Source organism: Asterias rubens, chromosome 2, assembly GCF_902459465.1.
Source record: "Asterias rubens chromosome 2, eAstRub1.3, whole genome shotgun sequence".
Taxonomy (NCBI): Eukaryota; Metazoa; Echinodermata; class Asteroidea; order Forcipulatida; family Asteriidae; genus Asterias; species Asterias rubens.
This window is the reverse complement of record NC_047063.1, coordinates 12,057,289-12,075,829: the sequence shown is the minus strand read 5'-3', so window position 1 is coordinate 12,075,829 and position 18,541 is coordinate 12,057,289. Positions and strand designations below refer to the sequence as shown.

Sequence of the window (18,541 nt, the reverse complement as noted above, 5' to 3'; positions counted from 1 at the left end):
GGTCGCAGAAAACAGAATTGTACACAATTTTTTAACAAGTTACTAATTGCATTTATAAGCACCCTTTCGTCTAGAAACCAGTTCCAAGGCGCAGAAACAAACAGAAATTAACAAAATATTTAACAAAATTAACAATTGTATATTATAATGCACAGTTCATCTAAGACCCATTCCACGGTGCAGAAAGAATAACACAAACGATTAAACGAAACAGTCACACAAATATAAATTAATAAATATTATAACTATTCGGAACAGTGGTATAACGCCTTCCGAAGTTTGTGCGCAAGAAATGAGAAAGTTCTGTCAACGTATTAGAAGAAGAAGTTGTAAAATCGGCACCAAAACTTGTTTGAGTAACGCACATAAACCACATTCAATTAACTTGTTGTATCCATATTTTATTTTATCTATTTTGCACTGGTCTTCTCACAGCATTACTCCATCACAGCCATAGAAACAATATGTTTAATTTATCCTCTCCAATATCCGACACAAAATAACCCCAACTTATGTTGGCTCTTGTGCAATCCCTTACCGTTAGCATGCATTGGTTTGTAAATTACTATTTTATGAAACAAAGTTTCTTGCCAGTATTTCAAAAAGCTCAAACTAATTGAGTCTAAACATGCCAAAAACCTTCCAATTTCGAAATCCAGGCATTGCGAGCAAAAATCCATTTCTATCCACAAGTAAGATATTCATTTAATTGGCGAACCAATTTGCCATTAAATCTGAATACATAACATAATAAAATAAGGCTAAACACGTTTCGACCCACGACAGAGTCTTTTTAAAAAGACCATGTCATGGTTAAATGTTATTATGTCAATCAAAATGTATCTATGTAAACCTAACTGGAAGGTTTGGGATCTGATAATTAGGCTGTCATAACACAACTGGCAACAGTAAATCCTCCATGTTGTTTATTTGAATGAGCGTGCGTTTTATGATTTGATTCACGACTTGCCCAAATTATCCAAATTGACGGAGAGAACTAATTGCTATGTAATCCTACATTAGGAAATCCTCAACCTCCGATGTTATTTTGACACTGAACATCATTGTTTCCAGACAGTTAAAGGCACTGGACACGTTTGGTAATTGTCAAAGACCAGAATTCTTACAACATAATGCAAACAAATAACAAACCTATTTTGGCTCAATAGGTCATCGAATTTGCAAGAGAAAAACACTATTGTTGCTGTCTTTGTGTGCTTTCAGTATTTGGGTAAGAAACTACCTCTTTCTCAAAAACTACGTTACTTCAGAGGGAAGTTGCTCGCTACCAAGTAAGCTTTTTATGCTAAAAATGATGAATAATTACCCGTTTGCTGATCGTGTCAAGTGCCTTTAAAGCAATGTATACAGTCTAGGCCTGACGATTTATTTGGAGAAAATACTCATGTCATTATAGAGTAGGACACATAAAAACAGTTATCTAAACAGCCTGTACAAATTTTGAAGTTCATATATTTGCTTTATGTAGGATTACTATAACTTACTCTCATAATACACTTGCAGAAATGTAATACAGCAGTCGGTTGCACCACCAACAGAAGGGTTTTACCTCCTTTATTGCAACCCCCGTTTTCATTTAATTAAGTTGTATAATTGTGTGTATTTACCTGTAATAAACTGTCTTGTACTTTCGCTGTTGTACAAACGGAAGGAAGACACCCCCCCCCATAATAATTAAACAAAAACACGAACAGCCCATATGGCCTATGGGCTGTTCGTGTTTTTGCTTTATGTAGGATTACTATAACTTACTCTCATAATACACTTGCAGAAATGTAATACAGCAGTCGGTTGCACCACCAACAGAAGGGTTTTACCTCCTTTATTGCAACCCCCGTTTTCACTTAATTAAGTTGTATAATTGTATGTATTTACCTGTAATAAACTGTCTTGTACTTTCGCTGTTGTACAAACGGAAGGAAGACACCCCCCCCCCATAATAATTAAACAAAAACACGAACAGCCCATAGGCCAACCTCTTACTGGCGCCATTAGTTTGGAAACATATTCATCTCAATGTTATCTTATACTATTATATATACGAACCACAGGCTCTGGTACTCGGTAACAAAAAATATTGAACTTTGTATTTACTATGTTTATAAATGTTTATGTTTATGTATTTTTGCTGTTATATTTATGAAGTGTACGACTATACTAATTTCCACATTGAAGTGTTTATAATAGGCCTACCTATAATGGTTAGCATTTATTGTTAAAGCAAGCTGTTGTTTATGAGTGTTTATCGTCATAATATCTCTCCGTCGTCCTTAATACCCAATCCTTACCCATACGATTAGACTAGCACTCTATGTTATTGTTCGTTACAACACTTATGGTGGCAACTTGTGTAGTATTTTACAGGACAATCATCTGTTTTTGTCCATCATTTTGTTGTGTTTCAAAGAACTGTGTGGAGATTGTCTAACAATCAAAGAAACAAAGGAACAAACAAACATACAAACGAACAAACTACCACATACAAAAATAATTGTACAAATCAGACGGATCCAGTTGGGCAATAGAAAAGGTCTACAAACAAAAAAGCCTCACGTTTCTTCAAAGTAGTATTTTGTTTCGCTCGAAGTCTAATTTTTTTCCACTAATTTCGCCTGTCAGTGTTACATGGCGGTCGAGTGGTTGGGTTGGCGTTTAGGTATTTTTTTATCTGTCCTCGCCTTCCACCTTATAGACCTTTATCATGCTGCCTCCATCGTGGTCTTGTTCCTTGTATCGAATAACAACAATGACTGTTAATAATCATTTTGCAAATAGGAACCAGACTATTTTTGTTCTTCCAGCCTCGGTTTGGTAACATTGATAGTAATGGGAGAAATTCAAGATGGCTGCACCGTGATAAAGGTCTGTAGCATCCCGGTTCGAATTACACCGGGGGCACTATACTTGGATTGTGTTTTTAATCCCTACATGACTGCCTGAGTTTTCCCTGGACTACACCTTTGGAGTTTTCCTCCCACATTTAAAACTGAAACCTTCTTTCTTATGTTCTCTCCATTTGGGGGTGTTGGCTAATTGCAACTTTTACCTTAAGGTCACAGAGTAATTATTTGCGCATCTGAGAGTCCTTGTCTTCAAAACCATGATTCGAAATGAAATGAATTGTAATTAAAATGGTGTGAGTGGGAGTGGGAGTTGAGGCCACCTGTCAGTGTTATTGAGATCATCATGGACACAATTCAATCAGAATTCAATTTTATTATTAACGGAAAACCTTCTTGTCTAGGCAACACCTGCGCTGCTTGAGTTAATAATTGGTCATAGTTGAGGAGTTTTTTAATCAGTTTTGTGTACAGGTTGTTTTCCTTACTTCTTTCAATTGAAAGAAGTCAATTAGTTTTTGGAAACGAAAACATCAGTAGTTATACCAATGCTCTATACAGTGCATAGCCAAGGTTATATTATACTAAAGCTTATTCTGAAGGGGGTGCTGGTGGCTTTGTTTGTTAGCATATCTCCTTTAGCGAAACCGGGTTGAGAAAATTGTATTGTTGTGTATCGTTAAACTATAACAGCAGTAATTTCATTGTAAAGCACCAAGTCAGTTATTCTTCAAGCTTTTGCTCGATCTTTGAGTTGTGTGATGCACTCTTTTGTTGGTTGTTTTGTTTGTATAGGCCTATATCTCATTGACAAAGGGAAATCATTTTAAGAAAAGGTGTGCCTCAAACTTTATAACAGCAGTAACTGCCGTGCAAGTCAGATATTCTTCAAGCTTTTGCACGGTCATCAGCTGACGATCATTGAGTTTACACTCGCTCCTTGACAGAAGTAAATAAGTTTTGGGAAGTGTATGGTGTAGTAAAAAAAAGAAATGTATAGGCCCTTTAACGGCAGTAGTTTCACTGTCATTGAGTTTTGTGGTGCACTCATGTGTTTGTATGCTGACAGATGTTAATCCATTTTTGCGAAATTTGAAATATGACATCATCGGACGCAAAAGAAACACTGACTCTGTATATTCCAATAGTGTGTTTAGACATTTATTCCAATAAAGGCAACAACAAACAAAAGCATCAAATGCAATTCAAGCATATACAGTCTACAGAATTGAAACATCATGGCATAAGAAAGCCATTGGACACTTTCGTTAAACAGTATTGTCCAAGGCCTACACTTCGTGTATCACAACTTATATATAAAATAACAAACCTGTGAAAATTTAGACTCAATATTGGTCATCGGAGTCGGGAGAAAATAACGGGAAAACCTACCCTTGTTTCCGCACGTTTCGCCGTGTCATGACATGTGTTTACTATAAATCCGTAATTCTCGATGTGGAGAATTGATAATTGTTTTAATGTTTTCTCAAAAAGTAAAGCATTTCATGGGATAATATTTCAAGAGAAGTCTTTTACCATTACCTTCTGTAAACCCTGTAAGTTATTTGTAAATCTGTGAACTTTATTTTTGTTTCTGTTCCGAAAGTGAATAATGGCTTTCGACAGTGGACACTATTGGTAACAATTGTCAAAGACTAGTCTTCACAGTTGGTGGTTCTCAACATAGGCCTATGCATAAAATAACAAACCTGTAAAAATTTGAGCTCAATCGGTCGTCGAAGTTGCGAGATAATAATGAACGAAAAAGCAACCTTGTCATACGAAGTTGTGTGCTTTCTCTGATGCTTGATTTCGAGACCTCAAATTCTAAACTTGAGGTCTCGAAATCAAACTCGTGGAAACGTGCTTCTTTCTCGAGCGAAAACTACGTGACTTTCAGACGGAGCTGTTTCTCGCAATGTTTTATACTATCAACCTCTCCCCATTACTCGTAATCAAGAAAGGTTTTATGATGATAGTTATTTTGAGTAATTACCAGTAGTGTCTACTGCCTTTAACTTGCCACCTACTAATGGTCCCTGCTAAGGCACTGCTGGACACTATTTATTGGTATAAAAAAAGGTTAGCATAAAACTTACTGATGAACGAGGAAATAGGTGCTTGGTTGATAATAATATTATAACACACTGTGAGCAACAGTTCCCTCTGAAATAGCGTAGTTTGTGAGAAAGAGGTCATTTCTCACTCAAATATTTAAAGCCTTCAGACCTGAAGTGAAAGCATGCACACAAATGTATTTGTTTGCAGCAAAGGTGTACTTCATGTTATGCTCTTGTAATTATGGTCCAAATTTCCACAGATTTGGTATTTGATGCCTCACTGGGATCCACCTACACCGAGTGAGAAACCCGGTCTTTGACAACCAAAGGTGTCCATCAATGCCTTTGATCTTCTCAAATCAAAATACTGCCTGAACTTTATTGATATATAGATGTTTAATAAACAGATCATTGTTGTTGGTTTCATGTTGAAAAAGAAGCTGTTGAACAATTTGTTTATTTTCCTGTGTCCTTTTTCCGTCGTCTTTTAATTCACCGATGGAACGTTTACTATTGCAAACCGCAAACTATGTTTGGTAATCACCCTTATAGTAAATGGCATTGAATCTGTTATAGAAACTCACAGCAGCTTTCGCTATAAAGCACTTCGAGAAACATTTCACTTTGATGTAGTGATTATGTAAATAGACATAAGTTTAAATGCCACAAAACTTAAATCTGAGAATCATTACTGTCAGTAACGCTTCTCAGACTGCGTATTCATACTGTACGGGTTGTTCGTTCATTCGTGGACTTTTCACTATTTTCTGCAATATTATTTCAAAAACACAACCACCTTTTGAAATAAAATAATATTCAAATGTTAGTTTGATATGCATTTAGGCCTATATTATTTAGGCTACATAGGATTAAAACAATTACGGTTCCAAAAACCAAAGGGTGTACGGAGCTGCGTTGCTGACTTCAGTAAAGTAACTTTTCACAACGAGTTGTGACTTCAGTAAAGTAACTTTTCACAACGAGTTGTTTCACTTTATGAATTTGTTGATTTATGAAAAGGCCTCATGCTTGGATTTCATGGTGTTCACTCAAATGCTTTACTTCCCGTTTTGTTATTGATGTTGTATTGGGCGGTAGTCCATGTAGGCCTACGGTTAATATTGATGTGGCACCCTATCTAGCCCCCAGGTAAAGTGCCGTAAATTTCACGGAACTTTTGCAAACTACCCCTGCCACGGCACATTACAAAACTTCCACTGTAAAATTGACGGCACTCAGCTAGGGTGCCAGGTAAAGTGCCGTAATTTCACAGATATTTTTTACAGTGTATAGTAGGCCTACATGTAAAATACGAATAGAATCAGTTTTGATGAAATTGAAATACTTGAGATAGACTCAGTGCTGATGAGCTGAGCTCATCAGCACTCATGAGGTGAAGAGATGATGATGCCGGGGTTTAACAAGATGGGAGTGGGGCGGGCTAGGCTACTTCTTGGAGCATAACTTAATAATAATAAATAATAATAATAAGACTTGTAATGCGCACATATCCACCCTGCTGGGTGTTCAAGGCGCAGTAAAACCAAACACAAAACAAAAACAAAACACAACACAAAAGAAAAAACTTTGGATAGATTTCTTTGGCGTGGATGTAAAACTTTTGGGAATGCGATGGGTACATAACTCACTGAACTAGTGTGGAGGAGGGGGGGGGTGTTGGAGGGCATCATGCAGGCTACTAGCATGGAGGAATAAATTTATTCCTCCATGCTACTAGTGAGTGAATGCCTACATTGAAATTATGTGGCCAAGGACTTTATGTAGCATAGTCAAACTGGAGGGATGCTCTATGAACTCTCTGCGGGAAAATAGGTAGGACTAGAGTTTGGGGGTACTTGGTTGGGAATATCAGTGAGGCAGAGCATGGCAGAGGGTTGATTGAAAACCGGAACTCGGTGCTGGAAACCCTTTTCTGCATTAATTTGTTCTCGTAATGGTCGAGCGCCCTCTAACGACAGCTAATTTCCGGATACCGGTTGTACTTCCTAGACTCCAATGATACGATCCAAACGGTTATGCACATTTAGGGACCCGACTGACTGAATGAATGTTCACAACGTGTGTTCGTATTGTCTGCTGTGTTTTGGTTATTTTCAGCAATTTCGCCTGAATAAAGTGCTGTGAGAGAGCAATAACAAGGTACCCAGAAGGTTTATTTTCCCCCTCCTACATTATTGTACCTTTCGAGTACTGGAAAAGAGTATTTAAGACCTCGTACCCAGTCTGTTCGGTCAGCAGTGTGTGTGTGGATGAGTGTGGAGTGATTGTTGGTCCACCGTCAACATATTATTTTTGTTTTCACAAATGAATTAAGAATAAAACTTAAAAGAAGCATACTTAATTACTTAGTCATGTTATTGTGAGTATCTTTCTCATAAATCGTTCGAATGCAAATGCTAGCCACTACTAGAGTAGTTTACCCCTAGAATTGAGGCTAACTCATTGTCTCCACCACTACGGACCATGTATCTTTCATTCAAGAAATCCTGTTCAAAACTAGACCTAGCACTCACTCACTGACTCAGCTCAGCTAGCACTAGCAAGTCATAAAAGACATAAGGTTTATCGCGATTCAGAACCGCAATGCGTTGTGGGAAGGCATATGGGGCAGTTTGCTATGCAGTGTATGTTGTCATGCACGACTTGCGCTCGCATTGCTTATTAACTTTGTGTGTGTTCAACAGCGCCCTCTCTCAATATATCTTGATATTGGCAATAAACCTTTACTTTAGGATGGGGCACTGTTCTCCTTTTTTCAAAACTTTTGTCATAATCGGTCGTACATATGACAGAATTTCGTCCTATTCACAATTGATAATCCCCCATTCTCCAGACAGTCACAGATTAATTAAAGGGTTATAAGACAACTCTTGATAACAAATCACCAATTATAATTCATGTTTTTATCAGGGAAAAAACCCAAACATGTACAACCTAAGGAAAGTAAGGACAGAAAAAAAAAGCCTAGAACGTTATTAGAATCACAATCACATAATTCAAAAAATCATGACACACATTCTAAGAAAACCAAATTGGGGTCAAATTTAAAAAGAATTAGGACGAGTTCTAGGAGATGTTAAAACGTATGGCTAGTCCTAAATTAGGATTAGTAACTCGTCCTAACTCGAGATAAGACTAGTCGTAACTCTTTGTGAAATCTACCCTTGATCTCATATTTTTGTTTTACAGACAATGGCTGAACGACAGTCTTCAAAGCGCGACCATCCAGAGAGGACTTCTGAAGCTGAGGCTAAACCCAGCTGCGGCCCTGCTGCATCTTCAAGCAAACGAGTTCGGGTCCTGAGTGAAGGTAGGGAGCGTGGGATGAATGTTGTAGATTCAACCACCAGCCAGGAAGCAAGCCACAGGAATGAAGCTCTAGCCCCAAATCTACCCGTAGGTTCTGGGGAGGTTGAAGTTGAAGAAACCAATCCAAACCTACCCGTAGGTTCTGGGGAGGTTGAAGTTGACGAAACCAATCCAAGCAGTACAAGTGGTAGAAGTCATCTTTCTTCAAATGAAAATGAACCTTCAAGCTGTGTCAATTTGGATAACTCCGAAGCAACATCTTCAAGCATTCCTTCCCGATCTGAAGTAAGTAATAATGAACACACTGTGTCACTGTCGAGGAACGCTTGTGACTCGCAGATCGAGTCGACCTCTGAAGGGAATGCTGTGGATAACTCGCCCACCAATCCTGTAGCTCTGCAAGAAACCCAGCCAACAGTCGAGGAAGATTTGACTGGACTTTCCACAAGCCACAGCGATCCGGGTCAAGGGGCAACTGTAGCATCTGATGTACAATGCGTGGAGACGGTGAAGGAAGAGGAGACTGGTCTTAATAAGCGTGCATTGACGTTGAGCGCACCCTTAACTGGTCTGAAGGAGTCAGATGTTGGTATCGTGGAGTACATCAGTAAACATGACGGATTCCATGGCGTTATCAAACAAAGGTTGGTTGTTAACTGTTATACATGTAGGCCCTATAAAGCATCTTATAACCCTTCGGGGGCGTATTAAAAGTTGGAATGGCATGAGCGTTCTAGTGGGCGACTTTGAAACGACAACGCTATAGATTGCAGTAGACTTACCTGATAAATTTCCATTGTTTACGTACTTCTGAGCACGCGCACATTACTGTGAAAAATGGATTTACCTGGAAAGTCTGCTGCCACCAAGTGTCTCAATAGTCCCACATTGGATCTGATAAGTATACCATTCTTTTGGCATATTCTAATGTGCTTAGGGATATTCACTCTTGTAGGAATGCTCCCGTAATTTGGCACAATTGTGTGGTCAAGCTACTAACATAACAGTTGAGCAGTCTAGTTCACTGGACCCAAGCCCTGGTGTTGTCAGCAGCATTGTGTGGGTTCGATACCTGGTCATGACACTTGTGCACGTGAGCAAGGCACTTGATCATTGCTTTGTTGGGAAGGTAGTGCATTCTGCTCCAATGGCCAGCCGCCGATTTCACCAAACTCTTCCTAACTTGGGATTAATCTGAGGACTTAGGATGAGTTAGTTTCCGTATCCACAGACTTAATAGTGATGCATTGAACCCATCCTAAGTTAGGACGGGTAACTTGTCCTAACTCGAGAAAGTATTAATCCTAGCGTTTCGAGAAATCGGCTGCAGGCTCCTAGTGGGTGATACACTTGCCTACATTCGTACTGACTGTGAATCAGGGGAAAACCAGCCTGTTTTAGCCCCAGAAATAGGTGACAACGTGCCCCTGGTGGCAGTTGATTTGGGTCAATAGTCGAAATCAGTTAAGTGTAGCCCTTACTTTGAGTAATTCGCAATAGTGTCCAGTGCCTTTAAACCATATAGAAAGCACTGAGTAAAAAATTACTTTGTATGTTATAAATGATTCAAAGAAACAATTAATCAGTATTTTTCCCAATCCAGACTAACTAATGTATTTCTCTTTTTCATCCAAACAGGTTTCAGGATTTTCTTGTCAACGAAGTGGACCTCGACAATAAAATAGTTCGTCTGACAGACATGAAAAGTCCAGACCCTAAAACAAAAGTAGGTTAAATAGTGTCCTTGAATTGTGCCATGCCGTAAAATTGTTTAAGTACATAAAGTTTTTTAATTCATCTGTTTTTGTTTACCTGAATCTGATTAATAAATAAAAAAGTTTAGCATTAAGTTTAGCATTAAATTTAGCATTAAGGGTACTGGGGTGGAGTTCACAAAGAGTTAAGACTTATCTCGAGTTAGGCCTAGTTTAATACTTGTCCTAACTTAGGAATAGCCATACGCTTGTTATACTCCTAAGCTAGGACTAGTCCTTAATCTTTGTGAAACCAACCCCTGGACACCTTAGGTAATCGTCAAAGACCAGTATCCTCACTTGCTCTGCACTTTGTCGTGCTTCCAGAGCACCATCTTTCCACAGCAGCCGTGCGAGAGCCCCGCAGACCTCCTCGGTCGTACTTTAACAACGGACCTCGTCTTCACATGATGCTCGTGGGGCACGGAGCGCCGTAAATAAGATTGTGAAAATTTGGACTCAATTGGTCATTAAAGTTTCAAGACAACAAACAGCCTTGTTACACAAATTTGTGCGCCTTCAGATGCCTAGAAAATAGGCTTCAAGCCTGAAGTACTTTATTATTGGAGTGAGAAATTACCTTTTCCTAAAAAACTATGTTACTTCAGAGGGACCCGTTTCTCACACTGTTTTATACTATCAACAGCACTCTACTGCTGGTTACCAAGTTAGTCTGTATGCTATTATAAACAATTATGTTAAGTAATTACCAGTAGTATCCAGTGCCTATTAAGGACTCAATCAACATTTATGTGACTCTTTTTTTTTCAGGTGCCAGTTAACATTGATGATGTTTTGAATCCTAATGACCAACAGAGACTTAATGAACTGAATGCATCTTCAGACAAGGCAGCTTGTCACTGTATCGAGGTACGTCATTTCTACATTCATAGTACAGACCAACGTTATGTTGCTGCCATCTTATTTGTTTAAAGACAGTGGACACTATTGGTAATTGACAAAGACCAGTCTTCTCACTTGGTGTATCTCAACATATGCATAAAATAACAAACCTGTGAAAATTTGAACTCAATCGGTCATCGAAGTTGCAAGATTAATAATGAAAGAAAAAAAACACCCTTGTCACACAAGGTTGTGTGCTTTCAGATGCTTGATTTCGAGACCTCAAATTCTTAACTTGAAGTCTCGAAATCAAATTCGTGGACAAATTTTTTTTTCTCAAAAACTACGTCACTTCAGATGGAGCCGTTGTTCACAATGTTTTATACTACCAACCTCTCCCCATTACTCGTTACCAAGTGAGGTTTTATGCTGATAATTATTTTGAGTAAATACCAATAGTGTCCACTGCCTTTAAAGCCATTGGACCCTTTCGGTAAACAGTATTGTCCAAGGCCCACACTTTGTGTATCACAACTTCTATAAAAACTAACAAACCTGTGAAAATTTGGGCTTAATCGGTCATCGGAGTCGGGAGAAAATAACGGGAAAACCCACCCTTGTATCCGCGCGTTTCGCCGTGTCATGACATGTGTTTAAAATAAATCCGTGATTCTCGTTAACGAGAATTGATATTGTTTTGCTGTTTTCTCAAAAAGTAAAGCATTTCATGGAATAATATTTCAAGAGAAGTATTTCACCACTACCTTCTGTAAACCCTGTAAGTTATTTGTCTCGGTTGCACATTTCAAGAACACCCCATGGTTTTACCTGCTAACCCCTACTGCAGGGTTGGGGTGGTTATTCCCCTTTTGCTGAGGCAGATAAAGAATAAAGCATTCCAGTTGTGAAAGGGACTGCCATTAGACTGGTGTGAAATGGGCTTTAGACTGCGAGGAAGATGATTTATTTGTTTATTTTTTCCCCATAGAATTTTTTATTTTATTCAAACCTTATAAACTCCTCACTTTGAGTACAAAAACACTGAAAAGCCATGGCAATAAAAATAAAATATAAAGTTTGGCAATGTCTTTATGTTTGTTGACAGGTTCAACAACTTGAGAAAGACCAACGTAAGAAGATTCACGAGGTCATAAGACAGGACTTTGCGACCCTGGAGAGCAGCACACTGGACGGAGAAGGCAAGAAGGTCATCAAGGTCACCAAAGTGTCACGAGGAGGTAAGACGTTCACAATAATAAAACTTGTTTCTATTGTCTCGTCTCTGCTTTGAATGGTTTGGTCTCGACGTTTCTAACAGTATACCCTTCAGTAGAATGTCATGGACGTTCAATTTTTCAATACAAAGCTTTTTGTTGTGCAATTTAAATCTTGGTCCCATTCGATTTAATGTGGTAGAACCTACCAACTAATCTCTGTTTGTGTGAACAGTGAGCCCTCTATAGTTCTGCAGGTGTAGACTGGTCCCCCCTGAATGACAGGTACTGGTCTTACATGCCCAGTGATAACATGCAGTGACGTCGTACATGTCGATGTACATGTAAGCATTCCATGTCTGTTTATGTGATTGGTCGAGGCGATATAATTTTGTCAGTTTGCGCATTCCGATCGTCTGCATGCAGCGTTTGACTAAATGTTTGTGTATGTACAAATATAAGCAAATGTAGTGGATGCAAAGGTCAAAGGTACATTATGGCAGGATCCCGCCAGGTGCTCAAGGCTGGTACATGTATCATGCGTTATTCACAAGTCTTGAACGTCAGTATCTTGCGTGTTTTTCACAAGCCTTGAACGTCAGATGTTCAGGCTGAGTTTTGCGTAATGAGACTTGAAATTAATACCAACCACTTGTACGCATGGGTACATAGTTAGGCTTACAAAAGCAAATATATGATCTCATACATGTTTGTCTTATTTCGGGTGGTGTCCCCTAACTGTGATGGCTCTCCATAGGGTTCTTTCCTGCATTGTTGTCATTAGCTCTGCTGTCTCCAGTCCGGTGTCTTTCCTAAAACATCTAATTAGGTCAACTTTGGTACACCACGTTTCCTTAGTCCATGTTTTGGTTACCAGTGAATGAGTTTAGATGCAGACTCCTCGCTCCTATTCGGTCCCCTACATGCATGCCATTAACGACTGCACTCACATCAGTGTGGGTACATTGGGAACAATATCAACCTGTTTTAACATTACCTGTTTTAATGACTTGACCATCTGTGTCTTGCTCCCTTATCAATTATAGGCCTTGCACTTGAGCTTCGTATAAAGTTGTCCACCGGGCTAATAAACTGTGTGTTTTGTTTGCCCTGGGGAGGTTTTGGTAACCAAGTATTTGGACATGTGTTGTCATAAGCGTCTGGTGCATTGATGGTGGTAGACAAATGAAGTTACATTCACCAACTCAAAACAGACACAAAAACATTGTTGAGTTGGTTATAATTTACATAGATCTGAAAAGGAATATGAATATTTTAAACAAGTAGGTTTGCATTTTTTTTAGCTTTTCAGTGGGGGGCAGGCCGGTGAGGGCGGCAGGGGTCATGCATGTTCCCATCCGAAGGACGAAGCAATGGGCAAGTGTCTTGCTTTAAGGACACAAGTGTCATGATCGGGATTCAAACCCACCCTCTGCTAATCAGATACAGTAGAGTTTGTGTTTGGTAGTTTGAGTTCGGTGCCCTTTACCGCTAAGCCACAACACTTCCACATACTGTCCCATCCGAAGGAGTAAGCAATGGTTTAGTGTCTTGCTTTCGAATGGACACTAGTGTCGCGATCAGGACTTGAACCACACTCTGCTGATCAGATACAGCAGAGTTTGAGTTCGGTGCTTTTAATCACTCAGCCACGACACTTCCAAATTCCATCCCATCCGAAGGAAGAAGCTATGGTTTAAGACACTGGACCGACACCTTTGATAGTGTTAAAGACCAGTCTTCTCACTTGGTGCTTGGTGTATGTCAACGTATGCATAAAATAACAAACCTATGAAAATTCGAGCTCAATTGGTCGTACATGTAGAAATTGCAAGATAATTATGAAAGAATAAACCCAAAACCTTGTCACACGAAGTTGTGTGATTTCAGATGCTTGATTTTGAGACCTCAAAATCTAATCCTGTTAGTTCTGTCTCTTTGTGATTGATGATATAATGAATATAGGCCAACCTTCAATAGCCTAAGGGTAGGCCCAGCCATCAATCCACTCTGGTGTTACAACTGCCCTTTGTAGCGAGAGTAATTGGTAAACCATTTTTAGTGTCCGGGGGGGGGGGGGGGGTGGGGGGGTGGGGAAAGTCCTTACATCGTATTTAATGAGGTTTCATGGAAAGTGCCTCATAAATACCGACAATGAAATGAGGTCAAGCAATATATGTAGTGAACAGAATTTGTTGTATCTACTGATACACAGATGACATATCAACGTTGTCGAATGAAGTGTTTTTAAACTGGCACTTGATCTCCCGTGAAGCTCGTAAAAGTTGCTAGATAACAATAGACCAGTCTGGGTGGTAGATTTGTGCGAATCAAGTAATTTTTATTGAAACAACATGTATGCGTACTTCAGTTCTATGTGCGTAGTACACTTATTTGGTTTAATTTGCCAGACGTGTCAGTGACGAATGTAAGCCTACATGTAAATGGGTGATTCAAATCTAAAAGTTAATAAATAAGGTTTACTTTTTACAAATTTCACGACAAGTTTTCAGGCCTGGAGTAACACGACCTCTGTTGACCCTGGTCTTGGCCTTGGTGGCCCTTCAAAATTTGCCAATGGAAGTGTCCTTCGCAAAATGAATATAGCCTAGCCCTCTCAAAGATGAAGTTCCTGGCCTTGGTTTTGTTGTGAGAGTGAGTTTACTCTCATTTTCATGTTTAAACAAAGTTAAAAGTCCTTATGTGACCGGCTCCACAAAAATGGGTATTAAGGAACAAAATAAGTAAATTGAGTTACAACCTATTATAAGCTTTATTTTGGTGTAGGTTTGAACCCTGTGGCATTTTGCATTCTGGAGATATACAGATATTTGCATATTTATATTGTACAATTTAATGAAAGTGCTTTCAGAGATACAGCTCCTCAACCTAGCAAAATTTAAGGGAAGTTACCTAAAATTGACACAAAAACTTTGTTTTTCAACTAAAAAAAATAAAAATTATATTTCTGTGAATAAAATATGGAAGTACTTATGCAATAGAAGCTAATAAACCAAGAAAGAAAAAATCATTGTGTGAAAATATTTTCAGGATCTCAACATTGAACACCTCTTTAAAGCCATTGGACCCGTTCGGTAAACAGTATTGTCCAAGGCCCACACTATATCAAATAACAAACCTGTGAAAATTAAGGCTCAATCGGTCATCGGAGTGGGGAGAAAATAACGGGAAAACCCACCCTTGTATCCACGTGTTTTGCCGTGTCATGACATGTGTTTAAAAGAAATCCGTAATTCTCGTTATCGAGATGATATTGTTTTACTGTTTTCTCAAAAAGTAAAGCATTTCATGGAATAATATTTCAAGAGAAGTCTTTCACCACTGCCTTCTGTAAACCCTGTAAGTTATTGTAAATCTGTGAACTTTTATTTATTTTTCTGTACCGAAAGGGTCCAATGGCTTTAAATGTAATTAGCATATCGTCCCTTAATACCCTTTTTTGCAGAGCGGGTCACAAATTTATTCTTGATTCCCGATTTTGGGGGGAATAAATTCGATTAAATAACCTGAAATGCTCTTTTTGTACTTCCTACGTACTTAAATTTCCTACCTTTTTCCAAGGATCAAATATCATGGCTGGTTCAGCTATTTACAGAGACATTCTAGCATGCTCTCAATATTTTAGTTATTACCTTTTTATGGACGAATAGACACCGCATACAAGTTAGTATCTATTTTACACTTCAGGCCTATCTGGACGGTAGGTGCAGCCGAGCTGCGGAATCACCTTGTCTTCTCAAAGAACGTAAATCACTAAACCACAAATCTGTTGTAAATTCTTGCTGAGTTAGGTGATTTGCGTTAGCTCTGTACATTCATACTAAAGGCAGGTTCAAACTGAGCTAGCCATTAGTGACATCACAAGTCCTATAGTCGCAGGGTTTGTTGACCTTATGTTTTCAGATTTTTTGCTGTGAGTGTTGTGAGGAAAAGACATTTTAACCCTGTTTTAGCGTTAGGTAAGGGACTAATTACAATTGTTTCTATTTCTTGGTACATTTTGAGACATTTTGCATGACATCAATTTAAATTAAAACAGGAATAAAACGCTCACTGAGCGAAAAACTCAAACTAGTTTTATTTATTTCTCATCAAATATGACATTTCAGATATAAATATTTCAAGGGATGTTTTCTACTATCATTATCATTAGACCGTGTAAGTTTGATGTAAACCTTTGAGTTTTTTTCTTACCAATTCTGTAATGTTCCTTTAATATGAAGTTTATGCCAGACTTGGTGCTGGCGTTTACCCTAATAAATGAACCAGTACATGTACATGTACATGTATTGACATTTGCTGGGGACTTGTATATATGTCAAGTCGATGTACATTGTACATGTATGATGTAGCAGGGCTCAAAATTCAGGGGAAAGAAACGACAAGGCTGCAGGGCTTGTTGTAGCTTTAAATTTTAACTGGACTGGAATTTATTTTACAAAACCAGAACCAAAATGTATAGAACAATCTCTCAGGGAAAATCTGTTTCATTTTGTTTATGATTTTTGGGGTTGAACAAAGAATTGACTAGAGTGAGATTCGAACCAATGACCTCCGGATTTACGTGCCGGCGCTCTACCAACTGAGCTATCTAGCCCTATGTTGGCGGTGTCCCTATTTTGTCAATATCTTTGTTGGGGGGTGCCAGTCAGAAGCCATGCAACCGTTAACTGCCGTGTAGCCAGGGATCACACCCAAATTACGATACAACCTGGGAAGCGGCAGCCAGGGGATCACCTTAAGGGGGTGCGACTTTTTGTTTCAGATATCAATATAAAAACCACAAGGGAAACTGTCTGGGTAAATTATGAAATGATTTTTGGGGTTGAACAAAGAATTGACTTGACTGATTTCAATATTTGTTTATGCGTACACTTGTACATGTTCATTAGGCCTGGGCGAATTATTCGAATACCCGGTTAATGGCGAATAGGTTTTCCTATCCGTAACCGCAAATGCCTTTTTTTTCTTAACCGGATGTCCGCATAGGGCGCAAATAGCTATTTATAAACCTGATAGTTCTGTAATTACAACCAAGTAACCGGATATTCTTTTAATATCCGAATATCCGCGGACGTCGGGCGACAACTGATAGGAATGTTTTGTCTGAATCCTTATGAAACTTCTATTAAAACAGCATAAATAAAGTATTTAACTATGCTCACCTCCGTGAAGAGTTAAAACAATGACATTTCTGACGTAATTTGTTCAAAGATTACGAAATTTTTCCTTCACATAGAGTCAATTAGATCAAAAGAAAAAGCAAATCGCCATCTTTAAATTAGATCCGATTATTTTTATGAATGAACCGAGTGACACTCTCTAAAACTAACATCAATCCGCCCATACGATCTCATTCACAAACGAACAGCGCCCTCTAGCGGCCCAAAAAAATATTTGAATATCCAGTTAATTTCGGATAGTTGGCCAGCGGTATCCGAATATCAAAATTTCACTATTCGCCCAGCACTAATGTTCATTGTACGTGTACTTTGATACTCCTGAAAGATAATTGAAAGATGCTATACAATGGGGTATTTTCTTCAAATGAAAAACACAAGACCATCTGGCTAAAATCACAGGTCTTGACGAGCTGTGGTCCAGTGTTAATTTCGAGCTCTGTGTAGAACCCTTTAAATGCAGAAAGCCAATTGTAACAAACTACTACAACTGTTTACCATTCTGTCCATTTTGTTGTATTTGGCAGGGATAGGGTTTTAAGCACCTGCTTGTTTTTCCTTAAAAAAAGTCCCAAGATCATTTAATTTGCTGAAATAATTCTTGATAAACAAACACAACCAAAGTGCCATTTGATGTACATTCGATATTTATTACAGATTCTTGTTTTTAAAATCTTTGTTCAACAAATATTTTGTTGATAAGTTTCTCTATTACAGAGATGGAAAAAAAAATTAAATTGGAAATCTTACTTTTAAACTTTTTAATAACTAAACAGTATTCTTCATGTCGTTTAAGTGTCACTAAATAAAATTACAAGGTAACCTACATTGCAAGGTCACTTGTCGTGTCTTGGCTGTTCGAATAAGAACACCGGACTCAAGCTCTGGTGTTTCTGATCAGCAGAGTGTGAGTTTAGTAATGACCCCTTGTGTCCTTAGGCAAGACACTTAAACCATTATTCATAAATACCTACATGTAAGACAGTGTATCCATTCTAATTGGTCGAGAGAGGGCATCACGTGGGGGTGTTTAAACGGATGATACATGTATGTATAACACCAGTAAAAAGTGTTAAAACATGGGGGTGACATACAAGCTTGCACCTGTGCTTATAAGACATTTTATTCATTCCTATTGGTCGAGAGCAACGGCTGGAACACCTGGGCCACATCATGCGATACGCGCGACGCGCATGCCAATCTCCTTATATGGAGTTTTCACCAAAATGGCCTTACCATTTCATAGCTGGAGGGGTGTTTTGTTGACAGAAATCATTG

The 18,541-nt window shown here is 38.6% G+C and overlaps 1 protein-coding gene and 1 non-coding gene across 2 annotated transcripts in view; one reads left to right on the top strand and one right to left on the bottom strand.

Annotated features, from left to right (window-relative positions):
* Positions 1 to 6,813: 6,813 nt before the first annotated feature.
* Positions 6,814 to 18,541, top strand: part of LOC117306308 (pseudouridylate synthase 7 homolog) — a 97,093-nt gene continuing 85,365 nt past the window's right edge. The window contains exons 1-5 of the mRNA XM_033790906.1: positions 6,814 to 7,081; positions 8,132 to 8,895; positions 9,890 to 9,977; positions 10,777 to 10,875; positions 11,954 to 12,086. Of these exons, the coding sequence (XP_033646797.1) occupies positions 8,135 to 8,895; positions 9,890 to 9,977; positions 10,777 to 10,875; positions 11,954 to 12,086 (1,081 nt within the window). The 5' untranslated portion in view covers positions 6,814 to 7,081; positions 8,132 to 8,134. The remainder of the gene's footprint in view (positions 7,082 to 8,131; positions 8,896 to 9,889; positions 9,978 to 10,776; positions 10,876 to 11,953; positions 12,087 to 18,541) is intronic.
* Trnay-gua lies at positions 16,608 to 16,680 on the bottom strand. The gene has a single exon. It is a non-coding gene; the product is annotated as a tRNA-Tyr (tRNA).